Source organism: Rhinolophus sinicus, linkage group LG04 (genome assembly GCF_036562045.2).
Source record: "Rhinolophus sinicus isolate RSC01 linkage group LG04, ASM3656204v1, whole genome shotgun sequence".
Taxonomy (NCBI): Eukaryota; Metazoa; Chordata; class Mammalia; order Chiroptera; family Rhinolophidae; genus Rhinolophus; species Rhinolophus sinicus.
In genome coordinates, this window is record NC_133754.1 from 103,011,118 (window position 1) to 103,034,345 (window position 23,228).

The window sequence follows — 23,228 nt, forward strand, 5'->3', positions numbered from 1 at the left end:
GCTGCTGCATGGTAGAGGGATGACTTGTTATGGGAGATGGGAGAGGAAAGACAGGTTGGAGGTCCGTCCCCATATGGCGTGCTTGATGTGGCTGAGGTGCTGGGTCAGGGCAGAGACACTGGATGCTTTGCAGCAAGTGAGCTGCTCAGAGTCCATGTTTCTAAAGGCTCATTCTTGGCGGGAGCAGGGAGCAGACAGGGTCTCAGGAGCAGGTGGCTGCCCTCAGTCAGGTGACAGGGTGGGAATTTGATCCAAGGCAATTGGGACGTGAAGGAGGGACTAGATATAAGACTTCTTGGAGGCAGAATTGGGAAGACTTAACAACTGCTTAGGGGAGGAAAGTTAGTTCAAAAAATGTTGAAGTTTTCCACTTAGTGATTAGGGAAAAAATACTATCAGTAAGAGAGACAGGGCTGTTAGAGGTGGAAGGGACAATAGAAATACAACCACTGTGGCAGGAGTGGAACTGTGGTTTGATATCACAGAATATGTCCTGCTGTGAGAATCATGGGTTAACAGAGTGGCACCTCTGAACTACAGAATGGTGAATTCAAGGTAACAAGTTCATGGTCGATGCTAAGGCTCATTAAACATCAGGAAAGTTCTTGCTAGTAGAGGTGGAATCTGTGGAATGTGTGTTTCTAAAGGATATTTGGGTTTGTAAAGTGAGTAAAACCTATAAATGAGAGGATAATGCTTTAAGCATGCTTCAAACAACCCACAGCACCAGGCGATCTTGTCAGGGCAAGGTTGATACCCATCTGCCTAGTCACTCTAGAAACCTCACGTTTGACCTCTCAAAGTCTGGGCTTTACCGAAACGCATAACACAGTGGGCCATGCTGAGAATACAATTGACCTGAGAGCTGATGAAAAAGTCACACGATCTTGGAAGGCCCACCAGACACAGGAACTCCTTCACCTCAGCCAGTGAGAGCCCGACGCCGTCTGAGTAATGAGCGGTTCTGCTCCACTCCTGGGGCCTTTTCTCTCACACTTAATCTTGATTAGAGACTGAGCTTTGTACCATTCCCCTAACTCCCCAGATTCTTTCTCCCATTTGTGCAGTAGCATGTGTTGTTTCATCTGCATGAAATGGCCTTCTCACCCCCTGTCCTCCCAAACTCCTCTCTCAAGAGTCAGCTCCCACGTGACCCCTTCAGTGAAGTCTTTCCCAATTCCCCAGATGGCCAGAGCTTAGCTCCCCTCAGTAACACTGTCCATGCTCTGTTATGCTTATTTCTTTATGTCTCTGTCCCCACACTCAACTGGGCCATATTCAGAAGTAAAGGCTGTCCATACTCGGTCTGTATAGCCCTACAACCTAATGGGCACACAGTGAATTATTTTTGGATGAACTGTGTCTTTGATAAAAACAACATACATTATGGACTTGAAAGAATTAAACAATTCTGGTAGACTCTAAAGTATTGGTGAAAGAGTGAAGAACTGAGAATGTGTCAAAATGTTCTTCCCTTTGTTGTGTCATTTCATAGCCTAGTTTCACTGACCCCCCCGCCCCCCCAAATTCATGCCTTCTCCAGGTTTCTGTCATCTCTACCTGCCAGCAGACGAGTTTCCAGAAACCTACTCATTTGATGTCGACGCCATGAACTTTCCCACGTCCAACCTCTGTTTCGTTGGGCTCTTGTCAATGATTGATCCTCCTCGATCCACTGTCCCAGATGCAGTCACCAAATGCCGGAGCGCAGGGATCAAGGTGAGAGTTATCTTCCTGACTTAGGAAGCCCTTCATTTACTCCATTTATGTTTGTCAGAGGAGGTAGTCAGCATTTAGGGCTCTTCAAGTAAATATCATAATTCCCCTTTTTAAAAAATATCTACTTTCACTATACTAAGATTTCAGTAACTACAATGAAAGCAAAATAATTGTGTCTGTGTGGAATAAACAATAGTAACTGCAGTGAGAAGAAAGCTATCTCCCTTTGCCATGAAATAGCCATATTTTGCCCTAGAGTGTGATTCATGATAAAAGGTTTTATTAATCTTGAAGTCTAGCCTCCATAATCCATTTACCTTCATGATATTGAAACCAAAAACTTCATTCTATTCCCACGTTAATATTAAGACTGTTGAAGTAACATGAGGTTGTCCCGGGTCGCCAGCTACCAGCCCTTTTATAAATACCACCCGTCAAAGGGAAGGGGGTCCCTCTAATGTCAGAGGAGGAAGTGCAGGAAACTTAGGAGCAAGGATAGATCCAGTGGGATCAGCGTGTCCCTGACCTAAAGATCAACAACTATCCATAAGGGCATGCAACAGTCATCATTAAGCATGTTCTACCAGGTGGAGCAGGTGATGCTGAACTGCCCTTACTCTGGCCAGCCAAGGTCCACATTGTCCCTATGCCTTTCTCCTTGTTTGTGTTCTAGGTTATTATGGTTACAGGTGATCATCCAATCACAGCCAAAGCTATTGCCAAGAGTGTGGGTATCATTTCAGCCAACAGTGAGACGGTGGAAGACATTGCAAAACGCCTCAACATCTCTGTGGAGCAAGTTAACAAACGGTAAGGAAGCACAGAACCAACACAGCAGAATTTCAAGTTCTCCTCTGTGGGAGCTGTGCTATTTGGAGCAAATCCCCTTTTCTGCCAAACACTCTATCATGGTGATGCGAGGCTGATTTCCTCCATAATTCATATATTATCTGTTAATTCACCCAAAATTTTATTGAGCACCTAATTCAGTGCCAGGCATTGTATTAATACCACAGAAATTACCCTTTATGTATTCCTTGTATGAAATTTCAAAACCCAATGAAGTAGATCTGAAAACTTAAGATCCTAATTTAGAGTGATAAAGGCTGAAACAAAGAGTTTATATGAAATGACTTGTCATTGATCCAGTCGTATAAGCTAGAATGTTGAGAACCCTTTGGGTTCTGTGCACTGCCCTGGTGTGTATCTCTAGTATTTACCTACTTGATTGCTTCTTAAGGGTAGCTACGTAAACATATGCTTTTTTCTTTGATAGTAAATAGAACGGCAGCATCCTTAGAAAGACTTGGTTTTTCCTGGGGTCAGTTTTTTGCACAATCGATTGTTGAGTACCAGCTGTATACCAGGCACCATGCTAGACACTGGAACTATAGTAGCAAACAGACCAGACCCTGTCCCCACCCTTGGGGAGCTTTCCATCTAGATAGAGGGGCAGAAAAATCAAAACTAATTGTGATGTGATGAGTGCAATGAAGGAGACACACAGGGGACAGAGGAACTGGCAGTGGGAGGAGAGTTAGCTGGACTGCTGATAATTTAAATGATCAAAGACTCCGTGGTCTCAGTGTGAAAATAAATGTCATTGGCTTTATTATACTTTCATGCATAAGAGGGAATCGGGGAAAGACCAGTGAACCTTTTCTAGCTTACCCAAGCATTTATGCCTTTTAGGAATACAGAGCTGTCAGGTAATAATCACCAGGGCAACAAGTTACCAATCTTCATACAAGTTACTACACTGTACAGAAGAGTGGGTGGATACTTTTGTGAATGTTTTCAGTTATCCACTTTATCAGCTTGGCTTCATGATCATATGATAACTAGATTTTTGTAGCTATAGGGGAAACAGAACCACCCTTTCCTTCTTATCTTACTTTTATATACATATATTTTACAAGAACTTAGGAAGACCTGTGGTTTGAGTCAAGTGCTAGAATTCCAATATTTAGCACCAGCAGGAAAAAACAGACCTACAAAAGCTCATAACTTAAAAAAATGTAAAGAAAAGGCTCACGGTGATTTGCAGCTGGAGCGTTTAGGCTGAGATTTGAAGACTGAAATGTGAAGTTTTAGCCAAGAGAAAGCAAGGCAGAAAGACCTGTGAAGGCCTTAGGGCCATGGAAGGTGTGTGGGCTCAGACTGAGCGGTCCAGCGGGCTGGAGGGTGGGGGAGGCCCAACAACACGGGGTGCTCCTGGCCTTGCAGACCAAGTTAGGGATTCTGGGATCTGCTATAAGCGCCGTGGACCACCTCTGAAGAGTTTTAGCAGATCTGAATAATCAATAGTTTCTTGAACCTTCTTTCATAGCAGACAGTAGTGTTCTTCACAGAAAAATCTCAATAAATTTCCTTACATAGCTCATTGCATAGTAGACACTCTATAAATCTGAAATAAACAATAACCAGGAATTGTTATCCATATTTTGGCATAAGCTGAATTCTAGGACCCAAAACATATAAACAGGTGGGTTTTTTTATTTGTTTGTTTTTAACCCTCCTTTTACTTGGTAAGTAAAGCTTTGCCCAGGAAATACCACTTCTCACCCATTCCTGTCAAGAAAAAACTCATTGGCTTACTCCTATGGTTTGTTGTGTGATAACAGGAAATGGCCTTTTTTAGCCTTAGCTTACTGTCTTGAAATGGAGTCCAAAGTGTCCCCAGTACTCGTAACCCTGTCATCCCACTAGAGTATTGGGTTTCAAGGACATTGGGTTCCCGGTAAAGTTGGAAGAAGCTTCAGCCACGCCTTTCCCAGAACAGGGTTCCAGCCCAAGGCCTGACCTTTGGCCTCAACCAGTTCTTTCTGGCCTTCTAGGGACGCTAAAGCCGCAGTGGTGACCGGCATGGAGCTAAAGGACATGAGTGCGGAACAGCTGGACGAGGTCTTAACCAGCTACCAGGAGATCGTCTTTGCCCGGACGTCCCCCCAGCAGAAGCTGATCATCGTGGAGGGCTGCCAGAGGCAGGTGGGTGGGCAACAGTACCTAGAGGACCTCCCAGTCCCTGCCTGTCCCACAGGGAAATGCAGGGCTGAGATTCGGCTCCCAGATCAAGGCCGTGGTGCTTTTCAACCTCTCAAGACAGTTTCTTGCCCCTCCTTCCTCGTCATCTGACATCTCCACCTTTCGGAGGCTGACCCTCTGCCCTCCTGTCACCCACCCACCTCATGCAGCTGCACACTCCTGAAGGATTTTCTGACTGTGAAGCATCTGGTACTGTGATAGGTGTGGGTATAGAAAGATTTAAAATGTAACAAAAAGAACAAAAATGTAAAGACATAAGATAGAAAATATGCAGTTATCCCTCAGTATCTGCAGAGGATTGGTTCCAGGACCCCCCTGTCTCCACTCCAATACCAAAATCCACAATGCTCAAATCTCTTATATAAACTGGAGTAGTATTTGCATATAACCTACATTTGCATAGAGGACAGCAGCCCATGTCCACACATCACTTCATTTGCATGGAGTCAGCATAGTGCTCAGCACTTGGCAAATTCAAGTTTCACTTTTTTGAACTTTCTATTTTTTTTTTTTTGGTTCCTGAATACTTTTGATCTGCAGTTGGTTGAATCTGTGGATGGGAAACCTGTGGATATGAAAGTCCAACGGTTTTCTTCTCGTCTGCCACACACACTGGTTTTAGTTATTTGAATGCATCTTGTTTGGAGCTCATTGTTCTTTATCTTTTCCCCAAACCCAATATGGACCCTTCTTCTCTATCCAGTCGTCCTCACATCCTCCAGATGAAAGGGAGACGGTGTTCTTGACCAACCTGTGACCTGTAGTCCTGCTCACTCCCATTTTCTCACTGTGTCCCCACAGGATGCAGTTGTCGCTGTGACGGGGGACGGAGTGAATGACTCTCCGGCTCTAAAGAAGGCAGATATTGGGATTGCCATGGGGATAGCGGGATCGGATGCTGCCAAAAATGCAGCTGACATGGTCTTGCTGGATGACAACTTCGCATCCATAGTCACAGGAGTAGAGGAAGGTGCGTGGTCTTCCTCCAAGAACTGGGGTCACCTTGGGGACCAAAACCAGTCCTATAAGGAGAAACATCTTTGCCTAGGTCGCCTGATCTTTGACAACCTCAAGAAGACCATCGCCTACACCCTGACCAAGAACATCGCTGAGCTATGCCCCTTCCTGATCTACATCATCATTGGGGTACCCCTGCCCATTGGCACCATCACAATCCTATTCATCGACTTGGGCACAGACATTGTAAGTAGCACTAAAGGGACCAGGGTTCGATAACCACCCCAGGTGACAAAAATTTCAAAGTCATTTCCTTCAAGGGCAAGGAGTTGGACTAAATCAGTGCTCAAACTTCAATATGATGGGCCCTGACATTCTGCATTTCTAATGAGCTCTTACATGATGCCAAGTCCACTGGGCCACCAACCACACTTCAAAGCAAAGAACTAGGGCTGGCCCGGTGGCTCAGGTGGTTGGAGCGTAGTACTCCTAACATCAAGGTTGCAGGTCCAATTCCCACCTGGGACACTGAACTGCACCCTCTACAGCTAAGATTATGAACAACAGCTCTCCCTGGAGCTGGGCTGCCCGTGAGCAGCGGAGGTTGGTGTGAGCTGCTGGGGGCTGGTGCTGCAGCGGGCTTTGTGCGGCCATGGGTTACTGTGTGCTGCCATGAGTGGCCAGCAGCCCGCGTGAGTGGCTGGCAGCTGTCGTGAGCTGCCGCGTGCTACCGTGTGCTGCCATGAGTGGCCAGCAGCCATCACAAGTGGCCAGCAGCCATCGTGAACGGCTGGCAGCCAGCGAGAGCTGCTGTGAGCTGCTATGACCATCCAACTGGCAATTGGCGACCGACTGCCTCAGCCAGGGGAGCATAAGACTCATAATACCAGCATGGGCCAGGGAGCTGTGTCCTACACAACTAGACTGAGAAACAACGGCTTGAACTGGAGTTGGTGGGGGAGGGGTGGAAGAAGGAGGGGGGATAAAAAGCAAAGAACTAGGGAGATCTATCAAAGGCGAGGAAATTAAAAGCACTTCAAGACATGAGTTCTTCACCCTCCTGGCAAAGTACACCATTGGTCAGGTTCAGCTCACATGCCTCCCTTCTTTTTTGAGAAGATGCAGCTGTCACCAGGATAGTCCCTTGTGCCACCAGGGGCTCAGTTGCTAAAGTGATAACCCACAGCCTCCCCTTTTACTTTTAAAAGGATCTGTGATCTGGAAGCCCCTCGCGTCAACACGGTAAGAAGCTGCAGTTATAAAGCCTCATGTTGACCTACAATGATGTCACCTAAACCCTCCCCTCTGCTCCTCGCACCTATGTCAGAAAGTTTTGTGACAGTTTTTCACTGCCCTGACTTACACAGGCAAAAGGGAGCAGCCTAAACTCAGTGAGGAGAATGGCCCTGCAAATTGCCGCCTCCCTCTCTTGCCTTATACAACATCAAGGTGACCTCCACGCTGCAGAGAGACTGGAGGTAGCTTTACCTTACAGGAGAAATAAGAGCCCCAAAGTTTACGGTCAGATCGTTTCCAGGCCCTTTAAATTTGCTCATTTTTCTCCACTGCATGGTTCTTCAAGTGTGGTTCAGGCATCACCTGGGAACTTGTTAGAAATGCAGAGTCTCTGGCCTCAGCTCAGACCTTGTGAATCAGAGAGTCTGGAGGGGGAAGGGGCTGCAATCTATCTTTTAACAGGCTCTCCAGTTGGGAGGACCTGAGAGAGAACCACTGTGATCCAGTGGCATGCCTAAAGTGGGAGGGATTGGTAGGAGAAGTCCGCCCCAGAGGTAAAGTGGCTTATAACTCGCATCATTGTGTAGAACTGCCAGCACGTGCTGATGAAAAGCAGGTTGATTTTTAAAGCTGACTGTTCTTAAATTCTCTGCAGGGAATGCACCCTGCTTGCCTGCACCCTGGATAGACCAGACCCATAACACACCACTGCCATCCATGACCCCACCCCCATTTGAGACCCCTGACTGCGCCCCTGTTATCATCCTGTGGGTAGAGCACAGTTTCAAGGGTGGACTTCATGGACTCTGCCCCCCATCTAGGTTCCCTCCATTGCCTTGGCTTATGAGAAAGCTGAAAGTGACATCATGAACAGGAAGCCTCGTCACAAGAAGCAGGACCGGCTGGTGAACAAGCCACTCGCTCTGTACTCTTACCTGCACATCGGTACGCTTCCTACCTGTCAGTCAGAAACTGGGTTTTCCCTTGTGGGGTGGGGGTTGGGTGGGAGAAGGAACAGAAGGACAATGAGGGCAGGGCCGTGCTGACCTCCTATTCTCCTAGGCCTCATGCAGTCCCTGGGAGCTTTCCTTGTGTACTTTACCGTGTATGCACAGGAGGGCTTCAGACCCAGTACTCTCATGAACCTCCGGGTGCAATGGGAGCAGGACTCTGTGAATGACTTGGAAGACAGCTACGGACAAGAATGGGTAAGGAGGGACTCTGCCTTCAACATTCTCTCACTCCCCTGCCCGAGCTGACATGAGCTTGTTTCCCTGGACGGCCTTAATGACCCAGAGAAAGTGAAGGTTATCTCAGTGAACAGGGCTAGTGGGCCCCTGGGTGATATTAGTTTGGCCTAGAGGTCACTTTTTTAAGGGAGAGTAACCAGTCCAACAATGCCCCTAGTTGGTTGGGCCAAATCAATAAAGTTAGCATCTTTTCCTACTCACCTGGTTAAAGAAGAAAAACAATGTTTCTTTCTTTCTAAACACAAGACGGTGAATCCGTCAATCTCAGAGAGGTGGGGAAAGATAGTAGAGCTTCTCAGAACTGCATGGAAATCTCCCTGCAGTCATCCCCTGCACGGTCTCATTGTCTCCTTTCTGTCCACTGGCAGACACGTTACCAGAGGAAATACCTAGAATGGACGGGCTACACAGCTTTCTTCGTGGGCATCATGGTCCAGCAAATAGCAGATCTGATCATCAGGAAAACCCGGAGGAATTCCATCTTCCAGCAGGGTCTCTTCAGGTACTGCCCGCATCCAACTTCATGGGTCTTACTGGGCCTCCATTGCCCCAGTGACAAGGGCCCCACCTATACCACTTGAGCCACCGACTTTCCTGGATGCAGGGTATGTCGCCCTGAGCCATGGGAACAGAGGATCTTTATGCTTTCATGTTTCTTGCAGAAATAAGGTCATCTGGGTGGGGATTGCCTCACAAATTATCATCGCCCTCATCCTCTCCTGTGGCCTCGGAAGTATCACAGCCCTGAATTTCACCATGCTCCGGTGAGTTCCTTCAACAGTGGGGAGGAAAGGGCCAGCCTTGCTGCGAGCTGTCACAGTCAAATAAACATTAAGTCTTTCAGAAGAGGAAAAACGAGTCAGTTCTCTATTAGTTCGAGGCTTCAACCTGCTAGATTTCCCCGGAAGAGGAAATGGGTTTCCCACACCTCACCATCCCATCTCGACCCTCATCCAACAGGCACCTCAAAGGCAGATGTTCCTTCTAGTGGTCACAACCCAGGTTAAATAAGCTTTCCAGCTTTATGTTGTGTGACCCAGTGGACCTGTTGTTCTTTCCAGTGAGGCAGGGACATGAATCGGAGCAGGGGGAGGCAGGGGGGGCTCTGCTGCTTGGTGGGGTCTGGGCCCTCCCTTGGATGCGTTCGGGCTCACCTTCCCCTCTGCTTCCAGGCCTCAGTACTGGTTTGTGGCTGTGCCGCACGCCATTCTCATCTGGGTGTATGACGAGATGCGGAAACTCTTCATCAGACTTTACCCTGGAAGTAAGTGTAGGGTGATCTTTGAGACCCTGCTTATCCACTTTGACAAGCTGCCCATTTCTAACTTACTTTTTCTACCTCTGCAGGCTGGTGGGATAAGAACATGTATTATTAAGACCACCTCACTTCCCAAGCCTCCCACCAGAGGAACTGGGGACTTCCTCTCCATTGTGTGGCCGCTTGCCCAGACTGACGTCACTGCAGCAGGTGTCATCAGAATGCACGTGGGAGAAGGAGGAAGACCATGTGAAAGACACTCCCAGATGTTTTGTACTTTAGAGCAGATATTTAACTGTGTATATATAATTTTCATCTCTATGTCTATCTCCTTATTTTAAAAGATGTGAATTTCCAGGTAACGGTGTAGGGAAGAATGACGTGTTTATATGCACATAGAGCTCACTCATGTGAAATAGTCTTGGGTAATCCAGACATCTGCTGGGGTCTCCCTGCTCCATAAGCCCTAGATAGGAATGTTCTGACCTGCATTCACCCTGTTAAAAGTCCAGCGACCTCCCAAAGATTTCTGTGAATTCCCCGAGAACTTATATTTTCATAGTTACTTTGCTCAGAAAAGGCTGGTTCAGCTAACAGTTTGCAAGAGATGGAAGTGACATCAAGGCAACATGGCCAACCTGTTTTGACTCTGAGATCCTTCTTCAAGGTCTTCAGCTACCTGGCTATACTTCCTCACCCATCCTTTGTGCCCTCCCTCTTCCAGGGGGACTCCCTCCCTCCCACACTGCCTTCCACCCCCACCACCAACTCCTCCAAAAGGGATCTCCAAGTCCATCTTGCATGTCCTGCTCCAGTTGCTCCCCTGACCCAAAGAGGTTTTCATCTCCTAGGATACAACCTCAGTACAGAACTGTTGTGGTTTAAAGCAGTAATATTTATTTCTTGTCAAACACTCACAAAGCACTCTCCAGAACTCATTTTACGTCCATCATGTTTCCTGCCTTGACTTAGGTTGGTTCATGTGTGACACACACACGTTGACAGCCCCAGAGAGGCCTCATTTTTAAGTAAAAGGTGTTTTATAAAACCAGGTCTTGTGGTGTTCTAATTAATTTGAGATTTTCTAGAGTGTAGAGCGTAGGTCACACGTGCACACAAATGAGATGATTTCAATTCTGTTTCCTTTTGTAATTTACTTTTCTATGGATGGTCTGAAAATAGAGGATTTTCCTTCTGAACTCTGCCCTCACCAGCATCCCCGCCCTGTACACCACCGGTTCTCTGATGGGACCACACTTTTAAGTCGGGATTTCTATGGGAGGATACAGCTTTTATCAGCAGCACCCCAGGGAGACTAGTGTTCAGAGCCTTTCCATCAACAACACACCAGCACAAACTGAACGGACCGAGCTTGAAAATTACGTTTGGTTAACCATTTTCCATTTAGACACAAACATTCTGCTGCTGGCGGATCGAGGGCAATATCTCCCAACAGGAAATGGGGGACTTAGAGCCACGGTTCTCTACCTTCTTAGGGATCACATTTAGAAGTATGAAAGAAGCCAGGGGTGCATCATTGCAACTGTAAATAGATACTGTGCAGTGTGTATTGCACGTGAATATTTCAGTTTAAAAAAATGCTGCTATCCTCGTGTTTTTTATCTGTCTTTTCAGCCTCAATTATCATAGTTATCCCTGGACTAATCTCATCTCAGTAGTTCCAGTGAACTGGAAACCCTCCTGGGCAGCATCACCATGGCCTCATTCCAGCCTCAACAAGGCTGGAATTCCCTCTAAACTTCAACTAGAACGGATCTGTGCTCATCCTTTTTCCTGCCAGGCTGTCTGAGTGCTCCTGCCCATGACGGTGGAAGGCTCTTGGCCCTGCCAGAGGTTTCACCTGGGATTGGATTCAGTTTGAAAAGAGTTAAATTTGAAATGGAAGTCTCTTCACAGCAGGAACCCCGTCTGCAGACTTTCATACTGTACATACCTACTCTTGCAAAAAGCAGACACTCAAATGTTTGTAAAAATGAACAAATGACTAAGGAATCCCAGACATGAGATGTGCATACCAAGTCGCTTCATTAGTTTGTAAACAGCAAAAGGCAATCAAGTCCCACATCAGAGGTGTTTTTTTGGAGGGACTACTTCAGGGACCCACTAAGGCCTAGATACTTTTTAGAAGAATAACAAGAGTTAATTTAAATCTAATTGGTGTGGCAGAGTAACTCAGAGATAAAGATGAGGCTGGATTTACAGTCTTTTTTTGTTGTTGAAACAATCTATGTTTTATTCTGATTATAAAATTGCACATTATTTAATAAAATTTGAAATTTTGAAGGGTAAAAAGAAAATTAAAATCACCCTGAATCTCATTACCTAGTAATAAACCTAAATGAAAGAGTAGTTATTTCATTGGGGTTTTCTATGCATATATTTATTTTTAGGCAAAATTGAAATATAAAGTTTTCCATTCTGCCTTTTTATTTAACATTGAAGATGTGATTTTAATGACTACACAGTATTCTACATTGAGAGTGTTTTAACCATATCCCCAGTTTTAGATGGTTCATTTATTTTCTACTATTCCTCCTTCCCCCACCCTTCTTCCGCCTCCCCCCCACTCCAGTTCAAGCCATTGTTTCTCAGTCTAGTTGTGTAGGATCCAGCTCCCTGGCCCATGCTGGTATTATGAGCCTTGCACTACCCCCTAGCTGAGGCAGTCGGTCACCAGTCATCGGTCGGCCGTTCACAGCAGGTCAAGGCCGCTCACGGCAGCTCACGGCAGCTCTTGCCAGCTGCCGGCTGCTCACGATGGCTGCCAGTCACTCACACTGGCCATCTTTTTTCTTTTTTTAAAGGTTGTATCTTGTCAATAAATCTTCTACATCTCTGATTGCTCTATAATAAATTCCTCAAAATGGAATTAGGGATTAAGAGCATTTTTAAAGTATTCTGGATACATGTTGCCAAACTTATTTTCAGATAAAGCTGCACCATTTACCATTCCCACCAGCAACCATAAAGTGACGTTACCTTGTCTGTAATTAAGATAGGAAAGATTCTAATTCATTCAACAAAGACATATGGGGTGCCCACGGTGCACTGAGAATACAGCAAGGAATGAGACAGACTCGGGCTGGCTCTTCAGCAGAAGGGCAGAGAAGATACAAATTCTGATCAGGGTTCTAAACACATAATGAGGCTTAGATAGTGAGTTCTAGGATGGGGAGCCTACTTCAAACAGGGTGGTCCGGGAAGTCCTTTTCGAGGAGGTGAATGAGAAGGAGCAGCCAGCCACAGTCAAGAGTGGAGAGCCCAGGAGGAGGGGACAGGCATGCAAACACTCTGAGGACAGTGTGTGGTAGGCATATGGACAGCACCCGGAAAACCGCTTCCTCAGGCAGGGGGAGAAACAGGCAAGGGTCCTGTCAGCTTGGGTCTCACAGTCCAAGTGAAGGAAGTTGGGATTCATCACCAGTACAATGTCGAATCATTGAACACTATTGATAAGGCAGTGACTTGGTCCAGGCAACGTGGTAAGATCACTTCAGATTCTGTGTAGAGGATAGAGGGGCAGCCAGGAAGAGTGGACATGAGGAGATAGTTAGGAGGCAAGGTAAGCTGTGACTTAGACTAGGCAGGTGGTGACAGTTATGAGATTAGCGTGCGAAGCACTTGGCTTGTGACAGTGTATATGTGTGTGCACCTTTACCTGGATAAACAGACTCCCCTGGAGACCTTTGTAAGGGGGGTTACCTGCAGAGATACAAATGAGGATGTGTTCAAATCAGCCCTAGGGGAAAGGCCATCACCTTCCCTGACAGATGACATTACTATCAAAATGGGGAAAGAAAAGATACTGAGGCAAGGACTTCTTCTCAGGAGACTTAAAATAGAATACGATATCTGTCTGAATGTACACAGGCTGGTTCCTTCTGGTTCTACATTTTTGAAGATTGTCACATTCCACATTCATTCATTTGGCCATCATTCCACTAGTAGAGTTTCTGGACAGAAAAGAGGCCACATGTTAAACCTAACAAACTCAGGAACATGAAAATAACCACCTAAGATAGCGTGAACATAAAAAAATTCATAACTAAGGTGGGCCATGGCGGGAAGTCACATCTTTAGCGTGAAGCTTTCTTCATAGTCAATCTTCACCTTAAGTGAGCCTGTCTATTGTCTCTTTGCAACTAAGATGACATCCTTGGAATGTCAGTCATCCCTTTTTGCGGACCAGAGTAGGAAACTAGAGAATCCCTCATTATTACTCTTGTCTCCTGATTACCATCTCTATGTGCCATAAAACGTGAACTATTAACTGTCCTGTACCCACCTATGTGAAAGTACCTGTGTCTCCAATTTACTTTTATCCAGTCCCAGAGATTTCCTCGCTTTGCTTTCTCCCACTCCCTTAATTTACCACCACTGGATTTCATGTAACCCTCCTCCGTTGATTCTATGTATAAAATAAGCTGCAAACCACCATTTTGCAGAGCATTTTTTCAATCCGTTGAGATTGTGCTTCCAGGCAATTGTTGTCAGTTTGGCTCAAATAAACTCTTATAAGGTTTCTCTTAGGCTGGATATTTTTTCGTTGACAAGCTTAATGTCTTTTAACAAGACAATAACAATAACTGATATTCATTAAATACCTATTATGTCTTGGGCACTGTGATAACCTAAAAGCATCTCATAAATACTCATGTGAAAAATAATGCAAATGGAACCACTTTAAAATGGAGTTGGAGCTGCCATCCCAGAGGAACCACCTTACACATCTTACTTCCCAAACTCTTTCAATGTTTAAACTGGGCAAAATTACCTTTGGGCTGGGCCTGAAGTAGTACTGTATCCCAAACAACTGTTTGCAAAGCTAACAGGAAAGCAGACAGTCAGAGTACTGGACTGAGAATGAAAGACATTATTTAGAATTAGCAATACCATGTATAGTTAGAGAATAACTGAGCTTATTTGTGTCTGTAGAAATTCCTTCCTTGACTTATTAACACCAATAGAAATGCCTTCTTTCTATTCATGTCATTAATCCCTTTCACTTTCTTATAAAAATCCCTTGCCTTCACCCCTCATCAGGGCACCATTTGGGTTTCTGCCTGAATCAGCAGTTCCCACATAGGTATTCTTTGGGATCTCAAGTAAATGTGTGTTGCTTCTGACGTTCCCTTTAATTTTAGGTGAATGCTCACAACCCCATTAGTTAGTAACCTCAGTCTTGCATTACAAATAGAGAAACAGAGGCTTAGAGGTCAAGTGACTTGCTCAGCACTGTTGATTTCTCCTCCACTAGGTGGCTCAACTTTAGAATCTGTAAGGTGGTATGGGGAGAATTTGTGCTTCCATGGAAAACTACATGCTGTCCAGGGCACACCCTTTCCAGCTCTAAGGGTGAGAACAGACAGCAATTCAGCGTATTCCTTGTCTACGGATATGCAAATGATCCTGTCTGGTGAGGGACTGATCCTCCTTCCTCCAGAAAAGCCAGTTCTGCTCCCTTTGCACAATCATGGAACATTCCTTAACTCCTGATAAATGTGTGCTGCTTTGCTCCTTTGAACCCATTCCAACAACTGCCTAGTTCCCTCACCTAAGTGAGCTAAATAAATTCTTTAACATTTGTTCATTTTGTATCTGTAGGAGAGTCATGATTTTACCTTTTCTTTGAAAATTATCCATTCACAATGAAAAGGAGAAGAAACCCACTATTCACTCCTTTCAGGGGCACTCAGCCTTGGCACAGTTAGACATCGGCCAAGTCCAGCTGCTCATGAGTGAGAAACTGCGCTACTGACCCCCCGCTCCTCTTGCCCAGCCAGCCACCCGTCCCCAAAGGCCTATCTTCTGGTTCTCACTTTTGTTTCATTGATGCTCCAATGGATAAAGAAGATGTGGTATATAATACAAATGGAGCTGAGATAGGAAAGTCATAGGCAGTTAGGGACAGGGCCGTGGTAGAGGGCATCCAGGCCCCGACCAACAGTCTCAAAGTGAGATGAGAAAATCATGGGCAGTCAGGCACATGCGGCGGAGGACCTCAAGGCCAAAGAGAACAGTAGCTGACAGAAAAGAAATGTAGAGAAGGAACCTACATGGGAGGGGCTACCCCATCAGATTGCAAAGGCAGCCAAAACAACAGCCCAGGTACGGGGGTGGGGGGTGGGGTGGGGGGTGAGTGTGTGTGCTCCTGGTGAACAACTTAAAGATTAGAGGCTCAAGGACATATAGTCTCCCGCACAGCTTAGCCTGAGGGGCATTCCATTTGGATCCCTCCTCTCTTTGGAGAGCTTTACTCTTGTGCTTTTAACTTTCGCAATAAAATTGTATACTGCTTCAATTTACCTCTCCGAGTCCGTGTTCTCATTCTTCGAGTACATGAGACCATGAATTCCGGGCACCAGACACCAGAATCCTATATCAGAGCCATGTGCATATATGTGGTATATATACAAATGGTATATACACACATGTACATTGCACAGGCACACAGAATTAACTATGAGTCACAGAGCCAGGAATCAGACCCAATCAGTGACTCCAAAGTCTGTGCTCTTACCACTGTATGATATTATCTGTCATGAAATCCAAAAGCTATTTATTTCAGTCTCTTCCACTTGAAGAGAGCACACTCTCCAAGAAGACTTTCCATTGTGATTTTTATGTTACGGGAGTCTGGGAGTCTTGGTTCTTCTTGCCGACACAGTGAAGAATCAAAGGTCAGCAAGCTGATTAATACGCAAGCAGGGTTTATTAGTGATACATTCTCAGGGAAGAGAACAGGCCTAGCCGAGGTGGGAGAGGGGGACCTAGGCCCCAGTCCCCTTGTCCTGACCGAGGACTTAAGGTTTGCTGGGTGGGGTAAGGAAGTTACATATTGATTTGGTGGGAAAAGTGGTGCAGCTCTTCCTAAGATGGGTGGAGGTCTGTTGACCCAGATCCTCATCTTGCTCCAGACCCCCTCTTGTCATCTATTATTGTAAAAACAGATACGTGGCTGGAGGCAGTTAATCAAAGCTATTTATGGGCTTTTTCTGTAGGTACTGTGGACACCCTCCCACTCCTCCTCCTTCTCTTACATTTTCTAACTTCTACCTACCATACATATGAACATTAAAAAGAAAACCTCGGGCCGGCCCGGTGGCTCAGGTGGTTGGAGTGCCATGCTCCTAACGCAGATCCTACACAACTAGACTGAGAAACACTGGCTTGAACCGGAGTGGGGTTGGAGGGATGCGGAAGAAAGGGGGGGGAAAAAGAAAACCTTGAAAGTATTTGAACGGTCTTCTGCAATTTTGAAAATTCCATTTAGTTTGATAGCATCCATGGGAATTAAATGGGGGAAATAGACTTACTACTACTATACTTGCATTTTGTAGGAAGGAACACGGAGGCTCTGACAAGTGAGGTCTGGATTATAAAGCACAGCAGCCAGACCTTACCAGGATCCCTCATGCTTCCTCTGGACCAACCTCTGAAAGCTGATTTTGGGTTCAACTAAAGAGCAGAGCTGGCGAAATTATAAATTAGTAGACAGTTAATTTTCCATGTCTCACTCACACAGTGTGAATGCTGATGCAGTCTGGCTATGGGATTTTAGAAAACAGAGTGTAATGAGTAGGCTGCCACCCACCGTTTCCATCACACTATTCATCTTTACAAGTGTAAAAGGCTGCCCAGGCCACAGCCCCAGATTCTTTCCACTCATTAACATCTTCAGGAACATGGGAGGTCAAAGTGCACTTAAAATGGCATGAATACCTCATACTTGTTAACAGTGGACTGTTTACAAAGCCCTTTCACACTCCTCATGATAAACCTGACAAATGATCTAGGAACTTTACAGATGAGGCAAGTACATCCTAAATAGATGGATTTGCCTAAGTGATGATACAGGGGCATTGTAATGGTGGCACTAAATCTTCTATTTTGAGATTTAGATCTCTGGTATAATTTGAATTAACAAGTGTAATTTAGTTTGGGACTTTTCAAAAGCTTTCTTCTCTTTCTTTGCTTCCTTTCTGCTAAATGTTAATGATTTTCCTTCCTATACATTTGAGCCAGGATAGTTAACATGTTGTTAGGCAGACAGGAAGGTCCCTGGTGGAATAAACAAAAGACAGCCATATCCTAAAACTTGAGATAGCTTATTCCACTCCAGGACAAAATGTAACTGCGACTTGAGACTAATAAATTGTCTCATAAATCCCTTTTGACCTAACAAATGGAGTAGATCTGAGCGATAGGAATGGGTTATTTTGCTAATCCCTTCAGGATGGACAAACAGAGCAAACCTGATAGATGAATTCCATGAGAAGGCGCTAGCTCCCCTTCCCCAAACAGGCAAGGGAAGATACAAAAGTAAGAGCTTTTGCCTTAGTCAGGAAGCATTCAATTCGGGAACCCCTTCCCACTTGGGAGCTGTAACCCTTTGCTTTTAATAAAATATCCTCTTTTTCAACTGATACAGGAGAGTTAGCATATCCCTAGGTAGACAGGGAGGTCCCTGGTGGAATAAACAAAGACAGTCATATCCTAAAACTTCAGGTTTTGAAATCACTCCTTCACTCTAGGACATAATGTAACAAGGCCTTGAGGTTAATCATAAAATTCATTTTGGCCTGACAAACAGAGGTGATCTAATAGACATGAGTGGGTTACTTTGCTAATTCCTTTAGGATGAGCAAGCAGAACTGATGGGGAAACTGACCTTAAAATGGTTTCCTGCCACGTGGAACTGACTTAAAATGGTAGCCCGAGTGGAGAGAGAGGTCCCCAGCCTAAGTAAGCCCCAGCTCATTCCGCATAACCCCCTCCAAGCCACACCTTGAACCAATCACCAGATTACACCTACCCCTTCCCCACTCAAGAAAGTCCCCAACCCATAAAAACCTGCTCAAAACCTTGCTAGGGGCTCAGTCTTTTGGGAAGGATCCGCTTAGCCCGCTGGCGTAATAAAGCTGACTCTCCTAAGTCTCTGAGTGACGCTTGGGTTCTTTCCGGTCTTGGATTTTGCAACAGAACAAACCTGGTGGACAAATTTCATTAGAAGGCGCCAGTTCCCGTCTTCAAACAAGTTCCCTTCTTCAAACAGCTCCCCTTCCCAAGCAGGCAAGGGAAGGTATAAAAGTAAGACCTTTTGCCTCAGTCATGGGGCACCCCCCATTCAGGAACCCCTCCCACTCGGGAGCTGAAACCTCTTCTCCTGCCTCTAAAACTTTTTGCCTCTCCCTGGTCCGTGTTTCCATTCTTTGGCTTCACAACACATGATCCTGGCCCACACCCAGAAACTGCTAGCAGATCCAACACCACCTACGTCACAATTCCTCACCTCTCCTTGGTCCGTACTTCCATTCTTTGGTTTCACGAAACACGGTCCCAGCACTTACTATGTAGACCAGCTTCAATGTTTCCATTTACTTCAGCCCAGTGCTGCCCCGTGACTTGGGAAAGGTTTTGCATCTGTGTGGGATCCACTTCTGGCTCCAACTTAAATCTATATAACATATGCAAAGGTTGCAACAACCAGCTTAACTACGCCTTCCCCCACCCCACCCCAACAGACAAAGCCCAACTCAATAGAAAATTCCACTACAGGTGGAAGCAATTTACATCCTGGTTAGAAAATATGAAGCTTGAGACTAAACAAAGACTTGGGGCAGTAGTTTCCAGCAGACTCTGTCCAACTGACCGTCATCTTTAATAAATCTTCCTCCTATATTTTTACCTGACTCGTGAATTCTTTCACGACCCACAATTGAGCAGCCACAACACTAAAGTCACACAGACAATCAGTGACAGAATTTACCTGAGTTTATCTGCCTCATGTTACAGAGTATATTTTATGACACCACCTTTAAAGATGAACAGATTGAAACAGAAACTGAGCAGGGTGGGAGTCAATGAGCTTCCATCTTTGTTCACAGATCCTGTTGTGTGTCAGGCTACGCCATGGGAGCCATCTGCATGCATTATCTCAGTGAGCCCTGAGAGCAGCTCTGCGAGGCAGGGACTATTATCATGCCCATTTTGCAGATGAGGAAAAAGAGGGTCAGAAAGGTAACATTACTTACTCCAATGTGACGTAGGTACGAAGTGTCCATAGAGCCAAGTTTGTCCAACCTAAGCCTTTCTACTTCACTGCCCTGTCTCTGTGGTACGCAGGACCACGTCCCTCATTTACTTGGTAAGCATTATCCTCAGTAGGAGGCCATGAAGATAGTATTTCCTTAATCTGGAGCTAAAAACAACAATAACACAACTGTTCTGGCTGCTTACTTGTGGGTTGTCACGAGGCAGGAAGAAATACAGAAGGAAGACTTATTCAAGTAAGAGAAAGGTCGGCTGGACAGAGTCTGCTGGAAACTCCTGGCCCCAGTCTGTTTCTTCAGAAGTTTTATATTTTCTAACCAGGATATAAATTGCTTTGGCCTGCAGTGGAATTTTCTATTGAGTTCAGCTTTGTCCCCCTTGGGATGGGGGAAGGTGCCCTTAAACTGGTCATCAGAACCCTTGTATATGTTATGTAGATTTAAGTAGGAACCAGGAGTGGATACCTTACAGATGCAAAATCTCTCCTAAATCACATGGTCTGTCTGGCATAAGTAAACAAAACCATTGAAACTGGTATGCATAGTAAATGTATAGTAAACAGAGTCATTAAGGTTTGGCTGGAGGGAGGCAAAGAAAAGAGAAAAAAAAACTTTCTGAAAGTTGCAAGCTAAATTACACTTGTTAAATCAAATTGATGTAGGGATGTTGGATCTGCCGGCAGTTTCTGGGTGTGGGCCGGGATCTTGTCTCGTGAAGCCGAAGAATGGACACACGGACCAGGGAGAGGCAAAAAGTTTTAAAAACAGGATAGTTTATTAGAGGTAGGAGAAGAGGTTGTAGCTCCTGAGCGGGAGGGGGCCCCGAATGGGGGGTGCCCAGTGACTGAGGCAAAAGCTCCTACCTTTATACCTTTCCTTTGTCTGTTTGGGGAAGGGGAGCTGTTTGCAGAAGGGAACTGGCACCTTTTAATGAAATTCGTCTACCAGGTTTGTTCTGTTTGCCCATCCTAAAGGAATTGGCAAAGCAACCCACTGTTATTTATCAGATCTGCTACATTTGTCACGCCAAAAGGAATTTTATGATTCACCTCAAGGCCTTGTTACATTATGTCCTGGAGCAAAAGAATGGTTTCAAAACCTGAAGTTTTAGGATATGGCTCTTTTCTTTATCTCACCAGGGACCTACCTATCTACCTAACAATCATACTAACCTGTCTCAAAATTATATACAAGAGGTCTGAATCTCAAAATAGATTTAGTGCCACCATTACAACAACAACTGAAGCTCTTCTACTCAATGCTGCCAACATGAAAGAGAGAGAGCCTGTCGTTCCCCTGCTTCATAAAATCCAGTTTTAGCACACACCCCACGGTGCTCTTCATCATCTGTCTTTGCCCACCACTCCAGCTTCATTGGGCCCACTGTCTCCCTCACCCACCAGCCCCACCAAGATTGTCAACAGCACATTGCAGGGGACACCATGGGGGCCATTTTTAGAAAAATACAATCTGCCTCAAACAGCAAGACTAGTCCATGTGAAACAATTAAAGTCCAATATGAAAGAGCAGAGTTGGGTGCTAACATAGATGCTGCAGACAACCACAGAGATCTGAAGAGTGCTTGGTGGGAACCCACCATGGGGTTGAGCCCTGGGCTGGGAGGTTTGAAGGAGGCACTGGGGATGTGAAAGCAGCTCTATGTCTGAACGCAGTGGTGAAATGTGACGTTGAACATACTGTCTTCACTAAAATGAGATAAGCCAGTGAATACTGGAATGATCTATTGGTTTCCAGAAAACTCCTGTCAACTCAGATGTGAGTTTATTTGCCTTTAAGATGAAAGGTGAAGGGGTGGTGGGAAGAGAGAAGAGGAGAACCTCAGCGAGGGAGGGAAAGGCCGAGTATTGAATTTCTCTGGTGAGAAAAGAGTGGTAAATGTGATCATGTGACCCTAGTGATCATGTGATGCCTGCACCACCCCCTCAACCGGCATTCTTCTGTAGTTCTCAAATCCTCCTTTACCTTTAATTCTCAAATCTTCCTTCATTAATTTCTTCATTGTCTCCCTGAAGTCATCATCAAAATTGATGCCATCTCTGTTAGAATCGTAACCAGGGTTTGTGAACCTCATTTAATTGCACCTCTTCCTAGAGTATGGGAAGTAAAAATGGCATTTAGAGCCAAAAATGGCAGCCAGAAAAATACCACAAGACGCCATGAGACTAGAGAAATGACTCTGCTGCTTGAGCTTTGCAGGAAATGTTTTTACTCTTTTATAGCATCTGAGATGAAACAGAGAGCCTTCTGCTCATGAGAAAAGGCAGGTGAGAGTTTGAAAACATCAGGAACAGAGGGCTGCAGCTATGTACCTACCTACCCCTCTGGCCAGGTATCTGGAGAAGGGATCCTGGGAAAAGGCCCGTGGGTCAGGAATGCCTTACAGCTCACAGCATAGCAGGCATGACCAGTGACTATGAGAATCTGAACCAACACGTTGTATTTTTCTATTAGAAGGTAACCCCAAATGCACTTCCCTTTGGCTGCCTCACCACAGAGTAAATTCAGAGCCTGAACTTGGATTCACTCTGCTTCCTGGAAAGTTCCTAATCCTGATGGCTTTCTTCAATGCAAACAAATAAAATCGCCGAAAACTTGGGTTTTGTTTCTCCCTCAGTGTCTACAGCTTTGTGTTTCCAAATAAAAAAAGCCCAATATAAAGTAGCAGTACATGGACATCTTGGAATGGTAAGAACTAGCGAAATGTACAGGAACCAATGAGGAGTCAGAAGGAACCTCAGCGATGTATGAATAAGTCACTCTGTCCCTCAGGGTGGGACTCAGGCCAACTACATCCTGCTCCAGGGCAGCTGTTCAGTGGCACATGCCTGGGCTCCAAACTGACTTCTGGAATCAGAGCCTCTGCTGGGGATTCTCAAGCACACCCAAGTCTGGGGTCCACAAGTTAAACCTCTGTGGGCTGAGTTCAGGCAAGTGATGGCTTGAGCTCTGCCACCCAGTGCCCACACTCAACTCAGTCAGGAAGGCTCACAGGGGTTCATTTCACTGGGCCCTGCAGATCACTTCCCCAACTTTTAGGACCCTAGAGCTCTTCCTGGAGCTATTTCTCAAGAAAGGACACTGCAGTCCCCATCGTGTCCCCTAACTTTTCATAGCAGCAAGGTTGAAGTTTGCTGATCCCTACAAAAGGCCTCCAAATCTGGCTAAGAGCAGCAATCGTCATCTCTCCATTAATCCCAAATATCATATCTGCGCGGTCCATCTCTGTTATAGTTCCCCAAAGTAGTTTTCTGGAAGTGGACGTGGAAACTGGTGTACTATGGTCCAGTAATCAGAACACCAGGACCCTAGCTCAACCCGTGAAAGTCCGAGTGGTTCTGAGTCTGGGCTTCCCCATCCTAAATGAGGAGGTAGGATTTAGTGATTTCCAAAGATCCTTCCTGCTTCACTACCCTGTAAGAGCTAAGAAAAAAAGCCAGAGTCACGTCCTGAAAGAGCTGGGTATCCTGTCTCTTCTAGAAGATGTGGAAGAGAGCTTATACCTTTTCATTGCACACCTCTCTTAGCCAATGACAGGACTGAAAGGTCATGTGGAGTAGAGTACCAGAAGACCTTAAAACTACCTCCAAAAAGTAAGGAAGGAACCAAATTGCAAATGCTGTTGTTATAGGTCTGGCGCCATCTGGTGCATTTTGAGATGATGTCATGCTG

At 45.5% G+C, this 23,228-nt stretch overlaps 1 protein-coding gene and 1 long non-coding RNA gene across 2 annotated transcripts in view; one reads left to right on the forward strand and one right to left on the reverse strand.

Annotated features, from left to right (window-relative positions):
• The window catches only part of ATP12A (ATPase H+/K+ transporting non-gastric alpha2 subunit), a 27,076-nt gene extending 15,467 nt beyond the window's left edge, over window positions 1-11,609 (forward strand). The window contains exons 13-23 of the mRNA XM_019749579.2: window positions 1,544-1,719; window positions 2,393-2,529; window positions 4,557-4,707; window positions 5,566-5,734; window positions 5,813-5,967; window positions 7,779-7,902; window positions 8,020-8,165; window positions 8,576-8,709; window positions 8,870-8,971; window positions 9,380-9,471; window positions 9,555-11,609. Of these exons, the coding sequence (XP_019605138.2) occupies window positions 1,544-1,719; window positions 2,393-2,529; window positions 4,557-4,707; window positions 5,566-5,734; window positions 5,813-5,967; window positions 7,779-7,902; window positions 8,020-8,165; window positions 8,576-8,709; window positions 8,870-8,971; window positions 9,380-9,471; window positions 9,555-9,583 (1,415 nt within the window). The 3' untranslated portion in view covers window positions 9,584-11,609. The remainder of the gene's footprint in view (window positions 1-1,543; window positions 1,720-2,392; window positions 2,530-4,556; window positions 4,708-5,565; window positions 5,735-5,812; window positions 5,968-7,778; window positions 7,903-8,019; window positions 8,166-8,575; window positions 8,710-8,869; window positions 8,972-9,379; window positions 9,472-9,554) is intronic.
• LOC141571084 (uncharacterized) lies at window positions 9,331-19,650 on the reverse strand. The gene is made up of 3 exons (XR_012495628.1): window positions 19,521-19,650; window positions 18,779-18,943; window positions 9,331-9,465 (listed from the first exon to the last, which is right to left on the reverse strand). It is a non-coding gene; the product is annotated as an uncharacterized LOC141571084 (long non-coding RNA).
• Between the last annotated feature and the right edge of the window lie 3,578 nt (window positions 19,651-23,228).